This window comes from Andrographis paniculata, unplaced genomic scaffold, assembly GCF_009805555.1.
Source record: "Andrographis paniculata isolate CXL003 unplaced genomic scaffold, ASM980555v1 Contig30END, whole genome shotgun sequence".
Lineage (NCBI taxonomy): Eukaryota > Viridiplantae > Streptophyta > Magnoliopsida > Lamiales > Acanthaceae > Andrographis > Andrographis paniculata.
Genome location: NW_026137563.1, coordinates 3,433,261 through 3,453,642, shown reverse-complemented (window position 1 = coordinate 3,453,642; position 20,382 = coordinate 3,433,261). Strand labels below are relative to the sequence as shown.

Sequence of the window (20,382 nt, the reverse complement as noted above, 5' to 3'; positions counted from 1 at the left end):
CAATATCAACCGGGGTTCGAGATGACTTACTCTTACAACTAATATGACGTATTTCGTAGTTGGTTCATTGTAGCTGTAACGATTGGGAAGAGCGACAATGAAAAAAAGAAACATATGTTCAATTCTGTACAGAGGCTAAATAATGGGACAATCTTCATCCACACAGGCAGGCACACCCGTTTCCTTGAAGCTTCACAGCCAAAAACATCATACACAAAGTCAAAACTCCACATTCAAGATCCCCCTGCCGCGACGGCGAACTCTCTGATCTCAGCCAGCGGCCGGCGGAGATCAAAACTACCCGATACAACAGACGCCTCATGCATGAAGAGATGGATTATTCTCTACAACTGCTCGTGTGATTCCTTCAAATTGAGTCGACTCTATCGATTACGTCCAGCGCTTTCACCCGATCGATGTCGAAGTTAATGATAGGGACAGAGGATGGTCTTCGGATGGGGAATGGATCCCTTGTCGGAGAATGGTTGCTGCTCCGGCTCAGCCGGTGGTGCTTGTACAGCCCCAACTTCGACTTGTCGAATTCCTGGCTCTTGCTGATCCCGGGAGTCAGTTTTCGTTTGCTCACGTCCCGGAGCATCTCCTGGTCTTCGACAGACAATGAGGATGACGATGGTGAGCTCGGTTTTTGACTCAGTTGAAGCATCTTCTGGTTTGGGGATCGAATCGGGGATTTTACTGGTGATCTAATCCCACCGTTTGCAACCCTCGTTTGGCTGATGAGATGATGGAGCCACACGACTAAATCAAGGATGCAGGCTTCGGTTTTCGCCTTGTCTGCGTGATGAAGTGTCTCAATCCGGAGCAAGTCCGCGGGGCCGGTAGGTTTGCGGTTCATCTCCGACCTGTATCAATCAGTGCTTTCAGTGAAACAGAACAGAGCTGAAATCTTCACAGACATGCATGCACCGCGAGTTCAAACTCACCCAGTGTTCGCCCATTCTCCAACCCAACCGAATCCATGGTGAGCCCTGTATTACAAATCCCACAAGATCAGCGACATTTTGATGCGATAACAAGACCACGATAAAAGCAATATACAGGAGACAATGCAGCCCCTCCCCATTTATTAAAAAACTTGAACAAGACTCGAATATAAAGTTCATCTAAAACTAAAATGTATGGATATTTGGGCAGCAATTTTACTTGGTCGTATTGGTAGCCATGGGCACCAGCCACTGTAGAGTCTTCTCCATTTCGGCTTTGATTTGAGGAACAGTTAACTGAAGAAAGAAGGCAAAAATTAGTACACAGAGTGAAATGCAATGTCATAATGAACAATTACTCTCAAGTTAGTGACACAGGTTAGAAAAACTTAACCACCTCTTCGTCGAGATGAAAAGATTGTAACTTGGAGCGCAAAGCTGCCTTCACACCAGGAGGCAGTCCTTGGTAAAGAGAATCTCTTGTACTCGGCGGCATGGAACTCGATCTAGTCACCTGATAAAGTTGCGTCATCATTCATTAAATCAATCACCTTATTTGCGGAAAAAGAACCTCATCAACATAACAAGAAACACAAATCTCACAAGTGTATCAATCTGGGTAATGATATTTGCATAGTGTAGTGCAAGTCCAGCAGATCCCAACTTCTGATGGTCCTTTTCTTCGGGTGTGTTCTCATTTTCTATCATAATTTCATCACATAAAAAAATAATATATATATATATATATGTATAAGTGTTAAGATCACATTCACATTAGTGAATAAAATGCTAGCATGGAATACTAAACTGAGGTTTTATGAATTGTGCAAAATAAACATATTAAAGCAAACTGACTGCATGGCTATGAAAGCACTGTTTGGTGATGAACAGAGGATTGTGTCATTAAATACTAAAAGTAGACAAGAAATTTGGCCTGTCGAACGAAGCAGACTATAGAATCCTTGGATAACTTATTCAGCTAGCAAACATGAATATTAGAAGACAACAACTTATATAACTTCAGCTTACTCTTAACATGTTACGTTACGAAGTTACATCACGAAAGAATCTGCAACTCGTTTAATAAATTTGAGGTTTGGTGAATGCATTACCACTGCTACCGAATGAGGTATAAATCTCCATATGTAGAAAGTGGACAATGTCCACAAGCTTCTCCATAACCTTGGCAAAGTTCCCAAAATCCAAAAAGGAAAAAACATCAGAATCATTATATTTTTATGCAAATATGCAATCTGATACGATATAAACCATGATAAAATTCAGCAGAAAATAAAAAAAGCACACAGCTTTACTCTCGTACAAAAAACACCAGCGATGATATATCCAGATAATAGAGTTACTATTTGCTACCTCCTCCAAGATCCTAGACCAGAGGGACTTTTTCTTCAAACTCTTTACATGCTTCTTTTGACTCTTTAGCTCCACGCGCAAAATGGCAAGGCTTTCTCCTTCAGAGAACCAAAAACAGAAATAAGGTTTTTTTTTTTTCATTAAAAAACCCCATGATGTCAAACAAATTATTTGTATGAAGAAATGAAATGGAAGCGCAGAAATATACCAAAAAATTGACAGTAATAAAGCTGATTTGGTGCGTATTTACCTTCTTTGTTGAGGAGATCATATTTTTCCATGAAGTTAGGCAGACAAGATTTCAATTAAAATATATTGACTTGTCCGCACATTTACTTCAGATCATTTAGAAGCGATGTGATGTAGAACAACTCTAAAGTCTAAATACTAGGACTGTAATTGTAACCATCTTAAGCTCATGAAAATTGGTTACCTCGTTGTGTGGCATTTGTGTTATCCTCTTCTTGAGCTTTACGCCGAACATCCTGTTCAAACCTATCCAGCGCATGCAATTCGTGATATAGTTCCTGCAACCTAACAATATTCAATATCCTTTTCAAAGTTCAGGATGCCAAAACAACATACACCACAATTCTAACTGTAGCTTAATATTTCATTCAAAAAGAAAAATTCCGACTTCCAAAACTATCTGGTCCCCATCCAAACCCAAATCAATGAAAGATAACGAGCTTATAAAAAGCCAACCTGCACTGCACTCATACACATTGAAGACCACGGAAATATGCATGATAGAGAAATATTGAAAGCAGAAACTCCATGGATAACAAGAATAAAGGGGCAAGATGACATAATATGATGAGGCAACTTACAGCAGTGTTCTGTACCAACACCATCAATTGATGCATATCAGCTTCTGCTTCTTCTTTCAATTGTTTGTGAGGAGTGAATTCCGACTCCAACCTGAAATTACAAAATGGGTTTGGAAACATGATGTGTGAACAAGCATATGAAGTGTAGGAGAAAAAAATTATGTGCAATTACTTCTCAAAATAACGGTCCAGGTTGTGCCATTGAGGATCCTTGCAGCGATTTCCGAACCGAATAACTTCACCAGCGAAGATTTTTAATTCATCCCTGACAGATTAGTAGACAATATATGAGTCCATGTAGTAAGCCAGAAACCAGATACCCTCAAGAGGGTTAAAGAACAATTGTGTAACACGTTTTATGTTTTAAGACCTCTTGTCAGAAGCAGCAATTCTTAGGAGTTCATCCATATCCCTCGATATTAAAAGCTGCACACCTTCAGATGGGAGGACAACCTCCTTTAAGTGCCTAATATTTTCATCTGAAAGGGAGTGCATCAGATTGGCACCTTTGACAATTGTATTCGCCACTTCAAAAGCCAAAATTGCAATCTTTATTCCTTTCGTAGCTATCCCAGATGCAAAACCGCCACTAAGGTTCAAATTTGTCATGCTGCTGCCAAGAGTATCCAGCACATCAACTGCTTTTCCAAGCCCAACAGTGCCTGCTCTCCCCAGAAGTGAACTCATTTCTGATACCTGTGGTTCCAAATAGAAATGTTAAACTATTATACCATGAACCGGAGAACAAGCACCAGTCAGTGTACAGTTTACAGCTTACCTTTGCAATTGCAACTTGCCTTGATCTAGTCGATCTGGATTTATCCGAAAGAGCTCTAGATAGCCGTGGTATCCCATCATGAGTATCATCCCAATTTGCCCCATGAGGAACAGAGCTCAACTCCGGAAATGAAAATGGCTCTCTAATCTGCTTCTCTACAACTTCCCCATCAGCTGGGATATTGTTTTCTCCAATGTCCAATCCATGAGACCTATACACTATTCCAGGTCCGTAAGAAAAATGACCATTGACATGAGGAAGTGCTGCAGCTAATGCAGCATCATCAGTGGACCTTCTTGAGCAAAGCCCACCCATTGTATGCAATTTATGATAAAAACTTCTCTACAGCATTAATCATTTAAGCAACCCTCCAGTTGACAAAACAAGTGGGCGGTGATTCTTTCAAAATCTTCAGCAATCCTGTAATGCAAACAAAAAGCTCAGTTTCACGGTCAATGGACCAACTTAAAAGCAAATACATATAATCATTGAAACAAGATTACGAGCATCCCGGGATGGATTACTACACATATATAAGAATTAAATGTATGTCAAACAAATAGCACCGAATCATTTGTATACTTGCAACCGGAGAACCGAAGACCTAAACACACAGACACAATGAAAAATCAAACTGCAGCTCACATAAAAGCAGAGAAATTTGCAAGGATCCGAAACGTTGCTCATCTAATTCAAATTCAAAAGCGTCAAAACACACAGAAAATAGACTGTTGGATAAAAATCGCACTTACCAGATGTTAGAAAACTTATTACACGCACAAGGGTACTTTGACAGTGAGATAAATACGACTGGTCGGATCTACGAGAAGAAAGAAAGATTCCCGTCTGCGTCTCTTTCAATCCCACGAGAAAAACAATGAAGGGAAGTTACAGAATGAGTAAAACTGCAATGATGATGACGGAAAGGAAAAAAGGATCGCAGCAGACTACAATTATGTATCTATCCGTAGCTGATAGAGATTTGGGCTCGGGCAATAAGCACCCATCAAGGGTCTTCGAGAAGACAATCAAGATTTAATAAAGTACCAAGGGAGGAGCAGCTTTCCTTGTCTCAAGCTTCAAAGTGACACTCAAAGAGAGTGGAATTAGTGGTCTGAGTACTGCTGCCGCTGCTGACTCCATCTGCTATAGACAACAAACACATCGAGAAACCAAGATTCAAGAAACTAGGGTCTGGCAGACAGAGAAGCCAAGCCAAGCCAACCCCACTTTCCCTTTCTCTGGTCAAAACTCAAAAACACCCGCAAGACGAAAAAATCACTCTTGGGCGGTAATTGTGGTAATATTCCAAGTCAATATTGTACAGCAACGTGACGCCGAGTTCGGTCGGGTCGTCATTTACCACCGTCAATTCTGGGCGGTTGCTCCTTCGTCAATTGCTTGACAATATAGGGTTAACACAAATCCATAATCAGACTTTCTTTTTGTGTTTATATGTGATTGATGATAGCGTTGGAATCATGTCAAAGGCTTCATTTTTACTTTCATTTATTTAATTCATTTATTTAAATATTCAAAGTTTTACTTTATTGGTAGCATCTTATATGATGATACCAATTAGTTATAATTGCTTCCTCTTGTTCATTTGTAATATATAGTTTACTTGTTAATGAATAATGAAACAATCGCCCTGTTTTGACATTAAATGTTCCGATTTGAAGTAAAAAAGATTTATAGGCCTTTCTCTGACCGCCCAGATTAATTCTCACAGTGTTGATTGGGATAGCCATCAACACTACAAACTCACTACGAATACTAATGTTTTCTGCAACATCAACGTAACTATGGCACATTAAGCCAGCAAAATGAGAAAATTATATTCTTGAAGGAACACTAGCTAATCTTCTTGATTTGCAGACACAGACGCACATTCATATAATATTCCCAGCTGCTGATGCATGTGAAGATCTTTTATACAATGAACCTTGCCAGTGAAAATAATCGTGAGTGGTTGGCTCTGTGGCAGACTTCCAGGAACATAGGAAGTGCATAAAAAATGCCAACCAGGAAATGATCTGTCTGAATGCATAATCTTCAAAATCACTGTACTCGGAGTGATCTCATTTTATAATCTATTAAAAATCATCCATACTAGTGTGTTGTGGATCAAACAGCAAGCTCCAGATCTACATTAGCTGCACGTCTAAACCATAATCACTTAGGCTTGTGATTCCCAATCTTTTCAATATTTAATGAGAGTCGGAGCACAGCCGTGATGAGTCGAGTAATGCTGTAGACGAAAGAGCTCAAATTATGAACTTGCCTTTCATTGGGATATGTTTTTAACTTAAACGAAATTGAAGGAGTACAATTAAGGAAAAATATTGTGGTCAGTCCCTGGTATCTTTGATATCAGGTTGTAATATTTTTTGATCTTGTTAAAAGTTTTGTCTTGCCATTAGTTCTATTAAAAACTAAAAGTATCACAGTGAATTTTAAAAATAGATTGTTCTATTTGATTCTGATGTGGATTCCAATACTCCCGTGTTTTCTTCGTGTTGTCTAAGTCAATGGAAAATATAATGGTTGAAATATATATTTGATTATCCTACCGTTAACAATGATTATAATTCACAACTTTATGCTTTATGCTCAAATCTAACTATACTTTTTGTTAGTATATAATCTATTGATCAATTATCATATATGAATGGCAGTGAAAAGAGAGTCCAAATGTATATTTTCATTTAACTCAGGCTATGTAGAAGTAAGCATGTGTGGGATTAAGTTTATTGAGTCAACCATCTCTGTATGCAAATTATAGTAAAATCAAATCTCATTAAAAAAAAAAAAACCCACAAAGCTACTTGATCTTGCCAAAACATTACAGGAACCATTGTGATTGATTCCCAAACAATTAATTGAGACCAACCCTTCTTTTATGTAATATGGGGGATTATACCCAGCTACTCTTTTCTCTCCTATGAAGGAGTACTGTACAGAGGCTGGATGGAATGGGGGGATGAGGATGAGGTTGAGGTCCCTTTCCCGACATACATTGTCATAGGAGGCCCTCATACAACGGGTCTATGTCTGTATGAAAACAACATAAACTATTATTCCACATAGACGGGTGGGTCACATATTTGGTTCCATTATAATACAAGCAACAGGTCATTGAGTAATTTAAATTACAAGAAACAAAAGGCTAGGCTTGCACGCATCACTACATAATTTATCAAAACAAACTGTTCACAGTAGTCTCCAGCCCAGCAATGCTTCCAAGACTCTGGAAATTTGGGACATAATGCATTGCCTCAATGCTGTTGGGGCCACTGGGTTGAGCCATGTCTACTTCTCTTGCATCGCCACTCTTGGTGCAGCAATACAGCATAAAGAAATCGCCCCAAAGCAGCAGGATTTTCCCATCCCTGAACACTCTGAAAACATGGACAATCTGAAATGAAGGCCCAACTAGCTCTGGCATCTTCTTCACCACAATTTCCTTGCACCATGAATTCTCCACTCCATATTCTTTCATCACCCAAATCTCAATTACAGATTCGGAACTATTGTCGCATAAGCACAAACACCCTTTTAGATTCCCTAAACTCCCCAGAATCTTTCTCCCCGGAAAGGGTGGAGCGAATGGATGGAAAACTTCATTTTCAAGATCAAAGCAAGATATGAGTTCATTGCCTACAAAATCTTGTATCAGCCAGTGAATATTGCCCTGGAAAAAGAAGCCCAGAGAGCGACTATCGTACCCGAAAGGGGCGTCGCCGATGGTTCTCCATGTGCCGGTGTTGAGGCTGTAAACTTGACATTCCGAGAAGGGGATTCTTAAGCAGGAACCTGTGATGGGATCGAGCTCTCGTTCATGGAAAACCCTGACGATTTTGTATTCATTGCCTGCGGAAGTCAGGCCGAATCCGTGAGTGACCACGGAAGGATACCTGACAGACCTGCGGGCCACGGGAAGCACGATGTATTCACGGTTGAGGGGGTTGCATACGTAGAGCGTTTCGTGCGCGTAATTGACGTCGCGGAGGAGGAGGAATCCGTTTACTGATCCGTCAATGGCGATGCTGGCGTCGGGGAATGTGCTGACGGCGTTGAGATTGAATTTGAGCATTGTGTTGCGAGGAAGATGATCCTGGGAGTCATCATCGTCAAAATCGACTAACCTGGCGAAGCTTTTGAAGAGGTCGGATTGGTGGACCACCAGGCCGGGGCGGGCCCTGGAGAAATTCACGGCGGCGAAGTGGTGGTTGTCGATGAGGCGGAGCCACAGCTGGCAGACGCACCTGCATTGGATGATGGTCTTGGCAGGAAGTCTCGACAGGATTTCGAGTATAAGATGGGATGGGAGATTCATCAAGAACATAGTTTCCCTGTTACTCCTGATCAGGTCCATGGCAGGCCGAGGTTCTCTCTGTTGTTCGATAGCTAGACTGAAGTTCAAGGTTGTAGCTTTATTACAGCTTCGATGGATTATCTAACTGGAAATTCTTGCACGCAATCCGCAGACACTAGGAAAATGGAAAACCTGGAGGGGACAAAGTTGAAAGAATGCATATATACCCAAGTTGCCATTTTTAAAAGGATCCCTTTTCTGTTTGCTTTTGAAGAAGTGTCTCTGTAAAATGAAGAGCCGCGCCAGCTGAGAGTGACCGTTGTCCTTTCAAGAAGCATCCACGTGGCAAGAATGGAGAATGGATGAAAAAGAGAATATTTATCAATTTCTATCGGGTGGTTTCCCAGACTAAGAAGGTAGAAATGTCAGTGGTGAGATCTTATTAGATTTCTTCACAGGATAAACAATCAATTAGACGATGTGGTTCATTCCCGTACTCAAAACAAAAACAAGCATATAAATATAAATGAATGGTGGGATTTGGTTGATTTGGACAGGTAAAATAATGACCATAAGCCTTGTTGTCTATTTATAGAAGAAAGAATATAAAAAAATTAAGATAACGTCCAACTCTTGAGTCTTAAATTCATTACCGTGACGACACTAAGCATTGCAATGGAAACTCCTATTCCAGAAATGCCCCAATGGAGATGGTACACAGTCATATTCCAGCAATGAGCTGTTAGTGTTACCCACCCTGCTGGAATAATTCTCTGTTACTTTCAGTTTTTGAAATTCCAGAGCAACCTGTGTGTGTGTGTTCTAGGATCATGTGTACAAGAACAATCCAAAGCTGATTACAATGTACTGACAAGCTGAATCTTGTATCCAAACAAAAGCACCCGGGGTACTAATTAATCAAGAACTTAAATGCTGAAGAAATCAAAAAAATATTGTAAAACAACTTCCCATGAAAATAGAATATACGTCCTTGTATTTGTGACTAGCAGTAATTCTGATTATTGATCTTTGTATTAGATCAACTGTTTACAGCAATATCAGGATCAGACAGCATTTGTATGTTTTTCACATTAGAAAAGACAAGAGACTTATGTGCAGGGCTCTTACAGAATCAGCATTTGCAGTATATGTTCCTTCAGGATTCTGACACTAAAGATGAAATTGCAGTAATTTGGGATGAAGAAATGGCTGTTTCAGTTCCAGATTGGAGCATTCCTCCAATCATAGCCATAGGCGGCGGAGGTTTATACACCTCCGCAATCCCTTCAAGCATTTGCACCACTTTTCCCATTGCAGGCCGCAGCGACGGCTGTTCTTGGATGCACCAAAAGCTCACTTGAATCAACCTCGCCGCCTGCTCAATGTCCACATCATCGCCGGCAAGCCTTTTGTCGAGAACTGCTCCTATATTGCCCTTCTCAATCTCTTCATAAGCCCACAATGAAAACCTCTTCTGATTAGTCTCAGCAGAAACTTCAAAATTCCTCCTTCCGCTAACTATCTCCAACAGCACCATTCCGTAGCCGTAAACATCAGCTTTCGAAGTTATTGGTAGATTGGCGACCCATTCTGGAGCTAAATATCCTCTTGTCCCTCTAACAGTGATTATGCTTCGATGCCTGTGGTCATTCAGATTCAAGAGCCTTGCAAGGCCGAAATCAGAGATTCGGGCATTGTAGTTTTCGTCCAGGAGAATGTTCTCAGGCTTAATGTCACAGTGAAGGATGCAGTCGCGGCATTCCTCGTGGAGGTATGTGATCCCCTTTGCAGTCCCTAAAGCAATGCTATATCGGCGAGCCCAGTTTAGAACTTCCTTGTCTAGTTTAGGCTCCATTTCTGTATCGAACAGAAAGCTGTCGAGCGAACCATTTTTCATGAACTCATATACCAGCAAACGATGTCGACCTTCTGAGCAAAATCCGACCAACCTCACTAGATTCAAGTGATGAGTGCTGCTTATTGTTGCAACCTCCATTCTGAACTGTTTTTCTCCCTGTCCAATCCCTTCCAACTGCTTAACGGCAACCACAATTTTATTCGGCAGGACACCTCTGTAAACCGAGCCGAATCCTCCTCCGCCAATCTTCTCCTTGAAGTTCTTTGTCTCCTTCTGCAGCTCCTTGTAAGAGAACTGAAGAGGAACGCCAGATGCATAGTCAGAAAATGAGTAGTGAGGAAGTATAGTCTCGTACTGAGGTCTAGACTTATTGTAAAACCACAAATAAGCGAAAGCTAGAACAGCCAAAGCCATGGCGATCCCTAGAGCTATTGCGACAATCCTCAGTCTTTTAGCCTTTCTGTTGGCTTCAGAAGCAGAAGAAGGAGGAGGATACGGCTCTGGATTCCCACAGATCTTCATAAACGATGTGCTGGAGATCGTCGGAGACTGATAACCACTGATTAAACCCGATCTTTTCATGTAATAAACTCCTGATCCATCTGCCAAGGAAGATGAAGCTATACAGGTAGCATCTTGAAGGCAATTGGAACTGCAAGCTGTGATGCTGCCTGTGAAGTAATCTGTACCAAACTCAGAAGGGGATGTCAAGAACAAAGTGTGATTCAGAGTCAGAAGTGTTGGCTGACAGTTCTGAAGATCCACCTTCCTCTTACAACCTTTTCTGGCATCGTTTGTATCGATCAGATCAAAGTTCTCAGACAGGCATCCGCATGTTGGATTACCGGTAATCTCATCGTATCTGCAGACTCCAAGATCACCACAATATCCAAAAACCTGGCACTGCTCTTCGAGAGCAGCCCATGTTTCAGTTTTGCTTCCCCTTCCACTGGCACTCGAAGAACTGTACATCCTCAAATTCCCATCACAATCCAACTTCACAAACCTCCAAGGATTACCGCTAGTTTCGCCATAGTCATTACCTCGACTGATGGCCACCGGACTTGAAAGATTTGAATCGCGAAGCTCAAAAATTCCAACCGGCTGGAGTCCTAATCTCGGAGAAGTCAAGTTTAAGTCGGCAGTCGAATTACTCCACGAAGAGGTGTTATAATACTTAACAGAATCGTTCCAACTGAGAGATATTTCTCCAGAATCCGCCAGGCGAAAAGAGTACAGCCCACAGCGCAGAACATGATTAGTAGTGAAGTTTTGTTCAGGAATGATTGTGTCAGTTGGATGGTCGAAGGTTGTCCAGACAGGACGAGTCCCATTCTTGAGCACAAAATTACCTGAATTATCAAGTGAAGCAGAAGTGATGCCCAGCCCAGAAGTGTTGGATTCCCAAATTAAATCGAGCCCTGTACGGGTAACGAGCTGGAGGTTCCCATTGGCTAGGAACTGGAGAGAAGCCGACGAATCAACAGCCCCACCAGGATCACCCCCAGCTTTCCAGATAGGAACACCATTGTAGGATACGGCAGCAAAGTATCTGTCGCGAGATTCTTGGACAAAGGAAAGTGAGAAAGAATTGTTGGGAGAATTCCATGATTGGCTTGGATTCGAAGCAGACAACGTTGATCCTGGAGATACATCCTGGGACGAAATTTTACAGGCTGAGAATAAGAAGATGAAAGGAAGTATGGTGAGAGTCAATGGTGATAGCATCATCTTCTATGCTTCCTATCTCTGGGCTGAAACAGAAACCAGGCTGTGAGAAACCAAGAGAATAGGCAGGCAGCTAATCGACAACCTCAAATTCATTTAATTATGAGAGAGAAGCATGGCTGGCTCTGCAGCAGCCAAAGATAGTTATTGGATCCACAGTACCATATGGGGACCCCATGGCCATCTTCTTAAGTGGAAATTAGGTATATTATAATCGACTATCTCTATTCTCACCCAGATTAATATCAGCACTAATTGAGGCCGTATCCGTATATATTGATAGTTTATGAGATAGAAATCCCGAATTTCAAAAGCTACAGATCATATTCACATTTGCGTTAAGTGAACGATATCTGGAATTGATTTTTTTTTCAGGCGGAATATCATAACAACAGTCTCTGCTTCTATGGTATACTTTTCTTGGTTGATTTTTCAATTACCAAAAGACAAGAAAAAAAAAACCTCAGAAGTCATTTTCTATCTTAGACTGGAATATGAACCAAATGACCTAGAGAAGTCAACTTATTTCAACCTGTTCAAGTTTTATTGTGACTTCCACCTTCTCGGCAATGTTGTCTATGATAGGAACAAATAAGCTGACTTTACCCTCTAGATTAATTCATCAATTAAGTCACGTGATAAAGTTGAGATTTTTAATCAAGTAAATCTAAACACCTGCGTGTGACTGTAGCAAAAGCTAGCAAGTGGCAAGGCAAGACTTTGGTGTGAGACAAAAATGGACAGAACTATTAACTTGGTTACAAGAAAGCAATATTAAGATGCAAACAAAAACAGTCCGATCAAAAATATATATATACAAACAAAAACAGACTGCAAAGTGTAGAACAGACTTCGAAGATATAAAATCCCTACCAAAAAGAAACCCGATTATAATTCTTTTATCATTTCAAATTCAAATCAATCACCCATCCCAAAATACAACAGCAGAGGTTGCGGGTGCATGGATCATTTTTATAGACTTTGGTATTGGCAATTAAGACAAGAGAATTGCACTATAAATAGTGTAGAATGTGATTTGTTATTAGCTACCATTATTCCTAACAAATGTGTGTTTTCATTTGTTGACCAAAGCAGCCTTGTGAACAGAGTGAACATATAGAGCATGACATCTAAATTTGCGAGAGCTTCTGGACATTATAAGGATAAACCTCATCTCTGAGGTTGGATGAGACGGCCTTGGTTGCAATCTCATGATTTACAGCTTCTGTCACATGAGTGTGATCGAAATACACAAACTCCCTTCTGTTGGTACAAACTGACCCTCCTCTTGCACACCCAATCCTACTTGCACTTGCAGAAACTTTACAGCAAGAAGTATTGACATTAAGAAAACCTGTGCACATCAGAAATATCACATTAGATATTGCAATCGATCCACATTGATCTTGTATAAATCCATACATATTTTTTGACATAAAGAAAAGGTCAAGTTAGAGCTTATTGTTCAAGGACTTTATGACTTGTTCAGGTGTTTAATGGGATGTCTATTTCCATAGCGTGCCTCTATGAATGTGTAGATTGTCAGGAACTTAAAAAGAATTATGCAGGGCTCACCTTTAAAGCTTGGATTTCCTATAATATCTCTAACAATTTTGTAGGCATTGACAAAAACAAGGTGAGATCCAGGCATTTGAGGTTTGAGAGAATCTGTCAAGTTCCTTATCCGGATGTTAAACATTTGAACTGCGTTATTTATACTTTCTACACAGCCTTTACCAGGAGCCAACGCCACGGCCACTGGAGCGCAACCATTCGGAACGATTGATGCAAGCACGAACTTGCGAGCTCCCAAACTATACAGCCTCTGCATAATATAGCATATTCAACACTGATTCATGATCAGGACAGACTAAATTACCACAATAAAGAAACCAATCCAGAATTACCTTCAGCCCGAGAGTGTATGTAGAGATCAAATTGGCAGTAAAAGCTTCAAGAGTGACATTACTTCTTGTCGAATTCAGGAAATAGTTTAGTGAGTAGTCATTTCCTCCACAGGCCACAAAAAACAGGTACTGAGGCAACAACCTGCTCCTGTTTTGTCCCAACTGCATCTCCAATTTTGGTAGAGTCATCGCCTCAAAATTACTGATTTGCCGATTCAAACTGACTACATTTCCCTGGATAAAAGACTCATCATTGCAAAAGCGTCACATTTTCCTCATGCAAATCAACAGCAAATCAATCTTCTTTAATTGAATTTTCAAAAAGCAAACAAGTGGATAAAACTTACAAGGTTGGCTCCAGTTTCATCGAGGACGCCAGAGCCACCAGAGCCATAGTTAACGCCATGAACTATTCTGGTACCAGCTGTTGAGGGATCATTGAAGGGTGGAATATAGTTTGAAATGTTGAGCTTTTTGCCGAGTATGTCAGCCATATTCTCCCCATTGGTGAATCTTCCCGTCGAGCCAAGAGGAAAATCAACTCCATAAGGTGGATAATCCGCCCTGCCCAGGGGGTTGGGGATGAAGTTATTGTTGCCATTGTCGACTACAGAACTCCCAAACACAAACATCCCCCTGATCTTGGACTTGTCCACTGGCAAGAGGCCATTCGAAGCAGCAGCAAACATGGCAGAGATGAGAAAGAAACCCAAGAGTGCAAGACTCCGACCCATCGCCGTGTTTTTTAAGGATGTTTCTGTCCAGAGAATATTATGTGATGTTTCGGAAATTTAGACTGAACAACAGACCGTTGAGATAGAGGATTATTAATTAATTATGTGTGTTTGAAATAAATTGAGTGAGACAATACATACTATATATATACATTACTTTAAATTTATTATCATAATTTAATTTTTATAATATTTTGATAATTAAAATTTTATATTACAATAATTATATTTTAACATATTATTATTAATTGAAATTTTAAAATAAATAAATAAAAAATAATTTATTAAATAAATACAATAATTATAATTTTAAATTTTAAATACCTTATCAATAATATAAAATATTTACATGACACACTTACTATATATATAATTTATTTTAAATGTATTATTATAATAAATTTTATAATACTTTTATAATTCATAAAATCGTATATAACAATATTAATATTAAATATAAAGTAAAGTGCTTTGCCAAATATTGCAAAAAATCATGGGCAACAGTAATATCCCAGATTCACTAGGCCGGAACATTCTCCGGAGAATGATTTGATATTCACCTTTTAATAGGCCGAATTTTGTGTGTTAACAATAGTAATTGTACCTTATAATTATTTAACTATGTGCTTTCTCCTTTTATAGAGTATATTTTCACTATATCTATATTGTTTGTCATATTGTGCTAAATAAGTTTCGATACTTAACAAAATAATTCAATCCGGACTGGCCAATTGTTGTCTTGTTTCTATTTCATAGAAGAAATAGTTCATTTATTTCATCATTGTGCTAAATATGTGTTAATTATGTGTTTCCTCATATTCAACTGTGTTGTTTATCTTGTTAATTGTTGTTTTATTTTTATCATTGGGACGAAGATCATTTAACTGTAACTTTAAAGTTTGTGACTTTTTAACTTCATGAATTAGTGTCATATATTAGTTTTATTCAGTAAAACTCATATGTAAAAGTAAAACTCCACCCACAAGGTGTTTGATGAGTTTAATATCATCAATTATTTTGAGTTATTGTGATTTTGCTGTAGGATAGAAGAGATTTGTGGCAAGCAATGTAGAGTGTACTCTCTCCTTACAATTGGAGAATGAGCTCATTGAGTCCAAGCTCAATTGCAGGATCCCATGTTAGAGGATTACATGATATCTAAATTTGTGAGAGCTTTTGGACATTGTAAGGATAGACCTCAGCTCCGAGGTTGGATGAGAAGGCCTTGGTTGCGATCACACGATTTACAGCTTCCGTGACATGATTGCCATCAAAATACACATACTCCCTTCTGTTGCTACAAACTGGCCCTCCTCTTACACACAAAAACCCAATTGCAGAAACATTACAGCAAGAAGTATCGACATTGCGAAAACCTGTGAACATCAGACATATCAGTTATTGCAGTCTATTCACATAGATCTTGTATAAATAATAATTATAGTGCAATGTTGTTTTGTCTTTGCTAGTGTGAGTTCATTCTCCTGAGGTCCCTTCAATGCCACTGTGTTCACATAAATGAGCATTGATGGAAAGCACCAATGTGTTTGTTGACAATCAATACATGTTTTAGAGGTTACCAGAAACACATTGAATGCTCCCAACAGTAAAGAAATGGTCAAATTAGAGCTTCTGTTGTAGGCTAATATTCTTCAAGAACTGCATAACTTCTTTAGGTGCTTAATGGATGTCTATTGCCATGATTTGTTTGCTATGAATTTGTAGATTATCATGAACTTTAAAAAAAAAAAAATGCAGGGCTCACCTTTAAAGCTTGGATATCTTATAATATCTCTAACAATTTTGTAGGCATTGACAAAAACAAGGCCAGATCCAGGCAATTGAGGTCTGAGAGCATCTGTCAAGTTCCTCATCTGGATGTTGAACATTTGAACTGCGTTATTTATCCTTTCTACGCAGCCTTCACCAGCAGCCGACGCCATGGCCACTGGAGCGCAACCATTTGGATTGATTGATACGAGCACGAACTTGCGAGCTCCCAAACTATACAGCCTCTGCATAACATAGCATATTCAACACTAATTCATGGTGAGGACAGACCAGATTACCACAGTAAAGAAACCAATCGAGAATTACCTTCAGCTGGAGAGTAAATGTGGAGGTCAAATTGGCAGTAAAAGCTTCGAGAGTGACATTACTTCTTGTCAAATTCAGGAGATAGTTTAGCGAGTAGTCATTTCCTCCACTGGCCACCAAAAACATGTACTGAGGCAAGATCCTGCTACTGTTCTGTCCCAACTGCATCTCCAATTCTGGAAGAGTTGTCGTCTCAAAATTTCTTATTTGCTGATTCAAACTAATTACATTTCCCTGATAAAAATTCCATTCACATTTCCTTATCTAAATCAACAGCCAATCTTTTTTAATTGAATTTTCAATAACCAAGCAAGTGGATAGAACTTACAGCGACAGCACCGGTTTCATCGAGGATGCCAGAGCCAGCAGAGCCATAGTTAACTCCATGAACTATTCTGCTACCAGCTGTTGAGGGATCATTGAAGGGTGGGATGTAGTTTGGAAGGTCGAGCATTTTTCCGAGTATGTCAGCTATATTCTCCCCATTGGCGGATCTTCCCGTAGGGCCAAGAGGAAAATCAATTCCGTAAGGGGGATAATCCACCCTGGCCAGGCTGTTAGGGATGAAGTTATTGTTGCCATTGTCGACTACAGAACTCCCAAACACAAACATCCCTCTGATCTTGGACTTGTCCATTGGCGAGAGGGCATCCGAAGGAGCAGCAAACATGGCAGAGATGAGAAAGAAACACAAGAATGGAAGGCTCCTATCCATCATCAAGTTCTTTAAGGATGTTTTTGTACAGACAATATCAAGTGCTGTTTTGGAACTTATAAAGAAAAAGAGGGTCATATGATGTGTGTGCTGCTCGAGTATTTTTTATAGTTTGCTCTGCCCTCTTGAGAAAGGATTACTTAAATTGTCAGCTTTAGAAAATGGATATTATAGAAAAACGCAGGCTTCCTCACTGAGCTTCTTTGCAGGTCTGCCAAACGCTCCAAATTAATTATGGAGCACGAAGAAGAAACTACAACCAAACCCTATAGACGTGAAGAAGATCACAATTAACCATACATACATACAGATACAGTCATTGGAAACAATCAAGCCGCCATTGTATTATTGATTGCGACTCAGAATTGGTCGAAGGTCTTTCGGACACGGCACAACCGTCGACTCTGAATTAAATCTGTTGTGCTGACTGAAGAACAGACCGTTGAAATAGAGAATTAATTAATTATGAGAGAGGCATCAAATAATTTTCACGTAATAGCTTTCTAACTGATTCTCTATTTTCCGCAATGGTTGTTGGACTTCGAATACATAATAATATTTTATCTCGTCTCGAACTTAGTTATAATTCGGCCTATTAATTAGTTTGGTGAGTTGAATTCAAACTTATAAAATGTTTTAATAATTTTAATTTGATAAAACAATATTTTATCATTTTCTAATAAATAGTACATTCCTCAGGTCTATTTATTTTTTAATATTAATTATTCTATAAAAAATAATAAAGTTAAAAAAAATTACAAAAAATTATTATATCCATAGAATTTTGCACTTCTCGACAAATATAGTCTCTTTTGTTATTCTACGCTGTTATTCTCCTTTAGGTAACGAAGAACTATGGATGGCACCATGTTCTCATCCCAGAATGTTCTTAATTTGCTTAATTTGGACAATACCCAAAGCAAAGGGGCTAATACAAATATACAACAGCAGAGGTTGCAGGTGCATCGATCATTTTCATAGACTTTGGTATTGGCAATAACAAAGACAAGACGATTGCTCCATGAATAGTTTACATGTTATTAGCTGCCATTAATCGCAGCATGTGTGTTGCTATTTGCTAACCAATGCAGCCTTGTGTGCAGAATAAGTACGTAGAGGGTCTGCTCTCAGATACATGACATCTAACATTTGCAAGAGCTTCTGGACATTATAAGGATAGACCTCAGCTCTGAGGTTGGATGAGAAGGCCTTGGTTGCAATCACACGATTTACAGCTTCTGTAACATGATTCTCATCAAAATACACATACTCGTTGCGGTTGGTACAAACTGGCCCTCCTCTTTCACACCCAAACCCAAATGCAGATATATTACAGCAAGAAGTATGGACATTGCGAAAACCTGTGCACATCAGAAATATCACATCAGATATTGCAATCTATTCACATTGATCTTGTATAAATGTTGTACGCATTTGTTGACAATCAACACATATTTTAGAGGTTACCAGAAACGCATTGAAAGCACCTAACAGGAAAGAACATGTCAAATTAGAGCTTATTGTTCAAGAACTTCATAACTTGTTCGAGTGCTTATATAACTTGCAAGCTATGTGTAGATTGTCATGAAACTAAAAAGAACTATGCAGGGCTCACCTTTAACGATTGGATCTCTTATAATATCTCTAATAATTTTGTAAGCATTGACAAAAACAAGGCGAGATCCAGGCATTTGAGGTCTGAGAGAATCTGTCAAGCTCCTCATCTGGATGTTGAACTTTTGAACTGCGTTATTTGTACTTTCTACACAGCCTTCACCAGGAGCCGACGCCGTGGCCAATGGAGCGCAACCATTTGGATTGATTGATGCGAGCACGAAGTTGCGAGCTCCCAAACTATACAGCCTCTGCAAATTCAACACTAATTCACGGTCAGGACAGACCAAATTACCACTGTAAAGAAACCAATCCAGAATTACCTTCAGCTGGAGAGTGAATGTGGATGTCAAATTGGCAGTAAAATCTTCAAGAGTGACATTCCTTCCAGTCAAATTCGGGAGATAGTTTGATGAGTAGTCATTTCCTCCACTGGCCACAAAAAAGAGGTACTGAGGCAAGATCCTGCTCCTGTTTTGTCCCAACTGCATCTCCAATTCTGGTAGAGTCGTCGCTTCAAAATTCCTGATTTGCCCATTCAAGCTAATTAAATTTCCCTGGATCGGATAAAAGTTTCATCATTGCAAAAGCGTCACATTTCCTTATCTAAATCAATCACCAATCAATATTCTTTAATTGAATTTTCAATAAGCAAACAAGTGGATAAAACTTACCAGGGAAGCACCAGTTTCATCGAGGATGCCAGAGCCACCAGAGCCATAGTTAACGCCATGAACTATTCTGGTACCAGTTGTTGAGGGATCGTTGAAGGGTGGGATGTAGTTTGGGAGGTTGAGCATTTTTCCGAGTATGTCAGCCATATTCTCGCCATTGCAGGGTCTTCCGTTAGGGCCAAGAGGAAAATCAATTCCGTAAGGGGGATAATCCACCCTGTTCACGAGGTTGGGGATGAAGTTATTATTGCCACTGTCGACTACAGAACTCCCAAACACGAACATCCCTCTGATCTTGGACTTGTCCATTGGCAAGAGGGCATCCGAAGGAGCAGCAAACATGGCAGAGATGAGAAAGAAACACACGAGTGCAAGGCTCCGACCCATCATCAAGTTCTTTCAGGATGTTTCTGTAGAGGCAAAATGAGCTTCTTTGCAGATCTGCCAAACTAATTATGGAGAACGAAGAAGAAACTTCCAAACGCTGTAGATGTGGAGAATATCACAATGCACATAAACCATACATTTATACACTCATCGGGCGGCAGTCGCTTGCTTTGTTGCTATCCAGAACTGGTGGGGGTTTTTTCGGACACAGTACCGCCGTCGACTCTATAAATCTGTTGATGCTGACTGAAGAACAGACCGGTGATATACAGAATTAATTATTTTTAAGACGCACATTATCAAATATAATTTTCACTGTAAGGGCAGCGACAAGTCCGCTGTCGGCAGCTCTAAATGAATTGATATCTTCTCCACGTGATTTCATAGGTATTTGGAGGCCCTCCGTTTAGACGGAGCCATATATATT

At 39.7% G+C, this 20,382-nt stretch overlaps 6 protein-coding genes across 8 annotated transcripts; all 6 read right to left on the bottom strand.

Annotated features, from left to right (window-relative positions):
- Window positions 1–59: 59 nt before the first annotated feature.
- On the bottom strand, window positions 60–5,267 carry LOC127246322 (protein PSK SIMULATOR 1). The gene is made up of 13 exons (XM_051267609.1): window positions 4,676–5,267; window positions 3,924–4,343; window positions 3,516–3,841; window positions 3,318–3,410; window positions 3,146–3,236; window positions 2,749–2,842; window positions 2,316–2,413; window positions 2,057–2,126; window positions 1,548–1,645; window positions 1,342–1,458; window positions 1,165–1,241; window positions 945–989; window positions 60–863 (listed from the first exon to the last, which is right to left on the bottom strand). Exons 2-13 carry the CDS (start codon window positions 4,236–4,238, stop codon window positions 368–370), a joined length of 1,920 nt encoding a protein of 639 aa, XP_051123566.1. The 5' UTR covers window positions 4,239–4,343; window positions 4,676–5,267; the 3' UTR covers window positions 60–367.
- A 1,711-nt stretch (window positions 5,268–6,978) lies between these two features.
- LOC127246323 (F-box protein At3g07870-like) lies at window positions 6,979–8,671 on the bottom strand. Its single transcript, XM_051267610.1, has one exon. The coding sequence runs from the start codon at window positions 8,299–8,301 to the stop codon at window positions 7,123–7,125; it is 1,179 nt and encodes a 392-aa protein (XP_051123567.1). The 5' UTR covers window positions 8,302–8,671; the 3' UTR covers window positions 6,979–7,122.
- A 543-nt stretch (window positions 8,672–9,214) lies between these two features.
- LOC127246321 (G-type lectin S-receptor-like serine/threonine-protein kinase At1g34300) lies at window positions 9,215–12,039 on the bottom strand. The gene has a single exon (XM_051267608.1). The coding sequence runs from the start codon at window positions 11,828–11,830 to the stop codon at window positions 9,398–9,400; it is 2,433 nt and encodes an 810-aa protein (XP_051123565.1). The 5' UTR covers window positions 11,831–12,039; the 3' UTR covers window positions 9,215–9,397.
- An 816-nt stretch (window positions 12,040–12,855) lies between these two features.
- On the bottom strand, window positions 12,856–14,456 carry LOC127246630 (GDSL esterase/lipase At1g29670-like). Of its 3 annotated transcripts, none has more exons than XM_051268103.1 (4): window positions 14,082–14,456; window positions 13,735–13,980; window positions 13,403–13,652; window positions 12,856–13,181 (listed from the first exon to the last, which is right to left on the bottom strand). In XM_051268103.1, exons 1-4 carry the CDS (start codon window positions 14,421–14,423, stop codon window positions 12,958–12,960), a joined length of 1,062 nt encoding a protein of 353 aa, XP_051124060.1. In that variant the 5' UTR covers window positions 14,424–14,456; the 3' UTR covers window positions 12,856–12,957. The 3 variants fall into 3 exon arrangements, with proteins under 3 accessions (XP_051124060.1, XP_051124062.1, XP_051124061.1); XM_051268105.1 differs by having other exon boundaries at window positions 13,565–13,652; XM_051268104.1 differs by having other exon boundaries at window positions 13,735–13,968.
- A 976-nt stretch (window positions 14,457–15,432) lies between these two features.
- LOC127246627 (GDSL esterase/lipase At1g29660-like) lies at window positions 15,433–17,630 on the bottom strand. Its single transcript, XM_051268100.1, has 4 exons — window positions 16,894–17,630; window positions 16,566–16,799; window positions 16,234–16,483; window positions 15,433–15,844 (listed from the first exon to the last, which is right to left on the bottom strand). Exons 1-4 carry the CDS (start codon window positions 17,356–17,358, stop codon window positions 15,627–15,629), a joined length of 1,167 nt encoding a protein of 388 aa, XP_051124057.1. The 5' UTR covers window positions 17,359–17,630; the 3' UTR covers window positions 15,433–15,626.
- A 534-nt stretch (window positions 17,631–18,164) lies between these two features.
- On the bottom strand, window positions 18,165–20,342 carry LOC127246628 (GDSL esterase/lipase At1g29670-like). Its single transcript, XM_051268101.1, has 4 exons — window positions 19,569–20,342; window positions 19,218–19,451; window positions 18,896–19,145; window positions 18,165–18,641 (listed from the first exon to the last, which is right to left on the bottom strand). Exons 1-4 carry the CDS (start codon window positions 19,956–19,958, stop codon window positions 18,352–18,354), a joined length of 1,164 nt encoding a protein of 387 aa, XP_051124058.1. The 5' UTR covers window positions 19,959–20,342; the 3' UTR covers window positions 18,165–18,351.
- Between the last annotated feature and the right edge of the window lie 40 nt (window positions 20,343–20,382).

Excerpts from the sequence above, each read along its gene's own strand:
- LOC127246322 (XM_051267609.1), bottom strand. The coding sequence starts at position 4,238 with ATGGGTGGGCTTTGCTCAAGAAGGTCCACTGATGATGCTGCATTAGCT. Across the intron at positions 1,459-1,547 it reads TTACCCAGATTGATACACTT|GTGACTAGATCGAGTTCCAT; the intron begins GTGAGATTTGTG and ends CAACTTTATCAG. Across the intron at positions 990-1,164 it reads ATGGCTACCAATACGACCAA|GGCTCACCATGGATTCGGTT; the intron begins GTAAAATTGCTG and ends TTTGTAATACAG.
- LOC127246323 (XM_051267610.1), bottom strand. The coding sequence starts at position 8,301 with ATGGACCTGATCAGGAGTAACAGGGAAACTATGTTCTTGATGAATCTC.
- LOC127246321 (XM_051267608.1), bottom strand. The coding sequence starts at position 11,830 with ATGATGCTATCACCATTGACTCTCACCATACTTCCTTTCATCTTCTTA.
- LOC127246630 (XM_051268103.1), bottom strand. The coding sequence starts at position 14,423 with ATGTTTGCTGCTGCTTCGAATGGCCTCTTGCCAGTGGACAAGTCCAAG. Across the intron at positions 13,981-14,081 it reads ATGAAACTGGAGCCAACCTT|TCTTTTATCCAGGGAAATGT; the intron begins GTAAGTTTTATC and ends TGCAATGATGAG. Across the intron at positions 13,653-13,734 it reads CATACACTCTCGGGCTGAAG|AGGCTGTATAGTTTGGGAGC; the intron begins GTAATTCTGGAT and ends TATATTATGCAG.
- LOC127246627 (XM_051268100.1), bottom strand. The coding sequence starts at position 17,358 with ATGACCCTCTTTTTCTTTATAAGTTCCAAAACAGCACTTGATATTGTC. Across the intron at positions 16,800-16,893 it reads ATGAAACCGGTGCTGTCGCT|GGAAATGTAATTAGTTTGAA; the intron begins GTAAGTTCTATC and ends AATTTTTATCAG. Across the intron at positions 15,845-16,233 it reads AAGATATCCAAGCTTTAAAG|GTTTTCGCAATGTCGATACT; the intron begins GTGAGCCCTGCA and ends TGATGTTCACAG.
- LOC127246628 (XM_051268101.1), bottom strand. The coding sequence starts at position 19,958 with ATGATGGGTCGGAGCCTTGCACTCGTGTGTTTCTTTCTCATCTCTGCC. Across the intron at positions 19,452-19,568 it reads ATGAAACTGGTGCTTCCCTG|GGAAATTTAATTAGCTTGAA; the intron begins GTAAGTTTTATC and ends TATCCGATCCAG. Across the intron at positions 18,642-18,895 it reads AAGAGATCCAATCGTTAAAG|GTTTTCGCAATGTCCATACT; the intron begins GTGAGCCCTGCA and ends TGATGTGCACAG.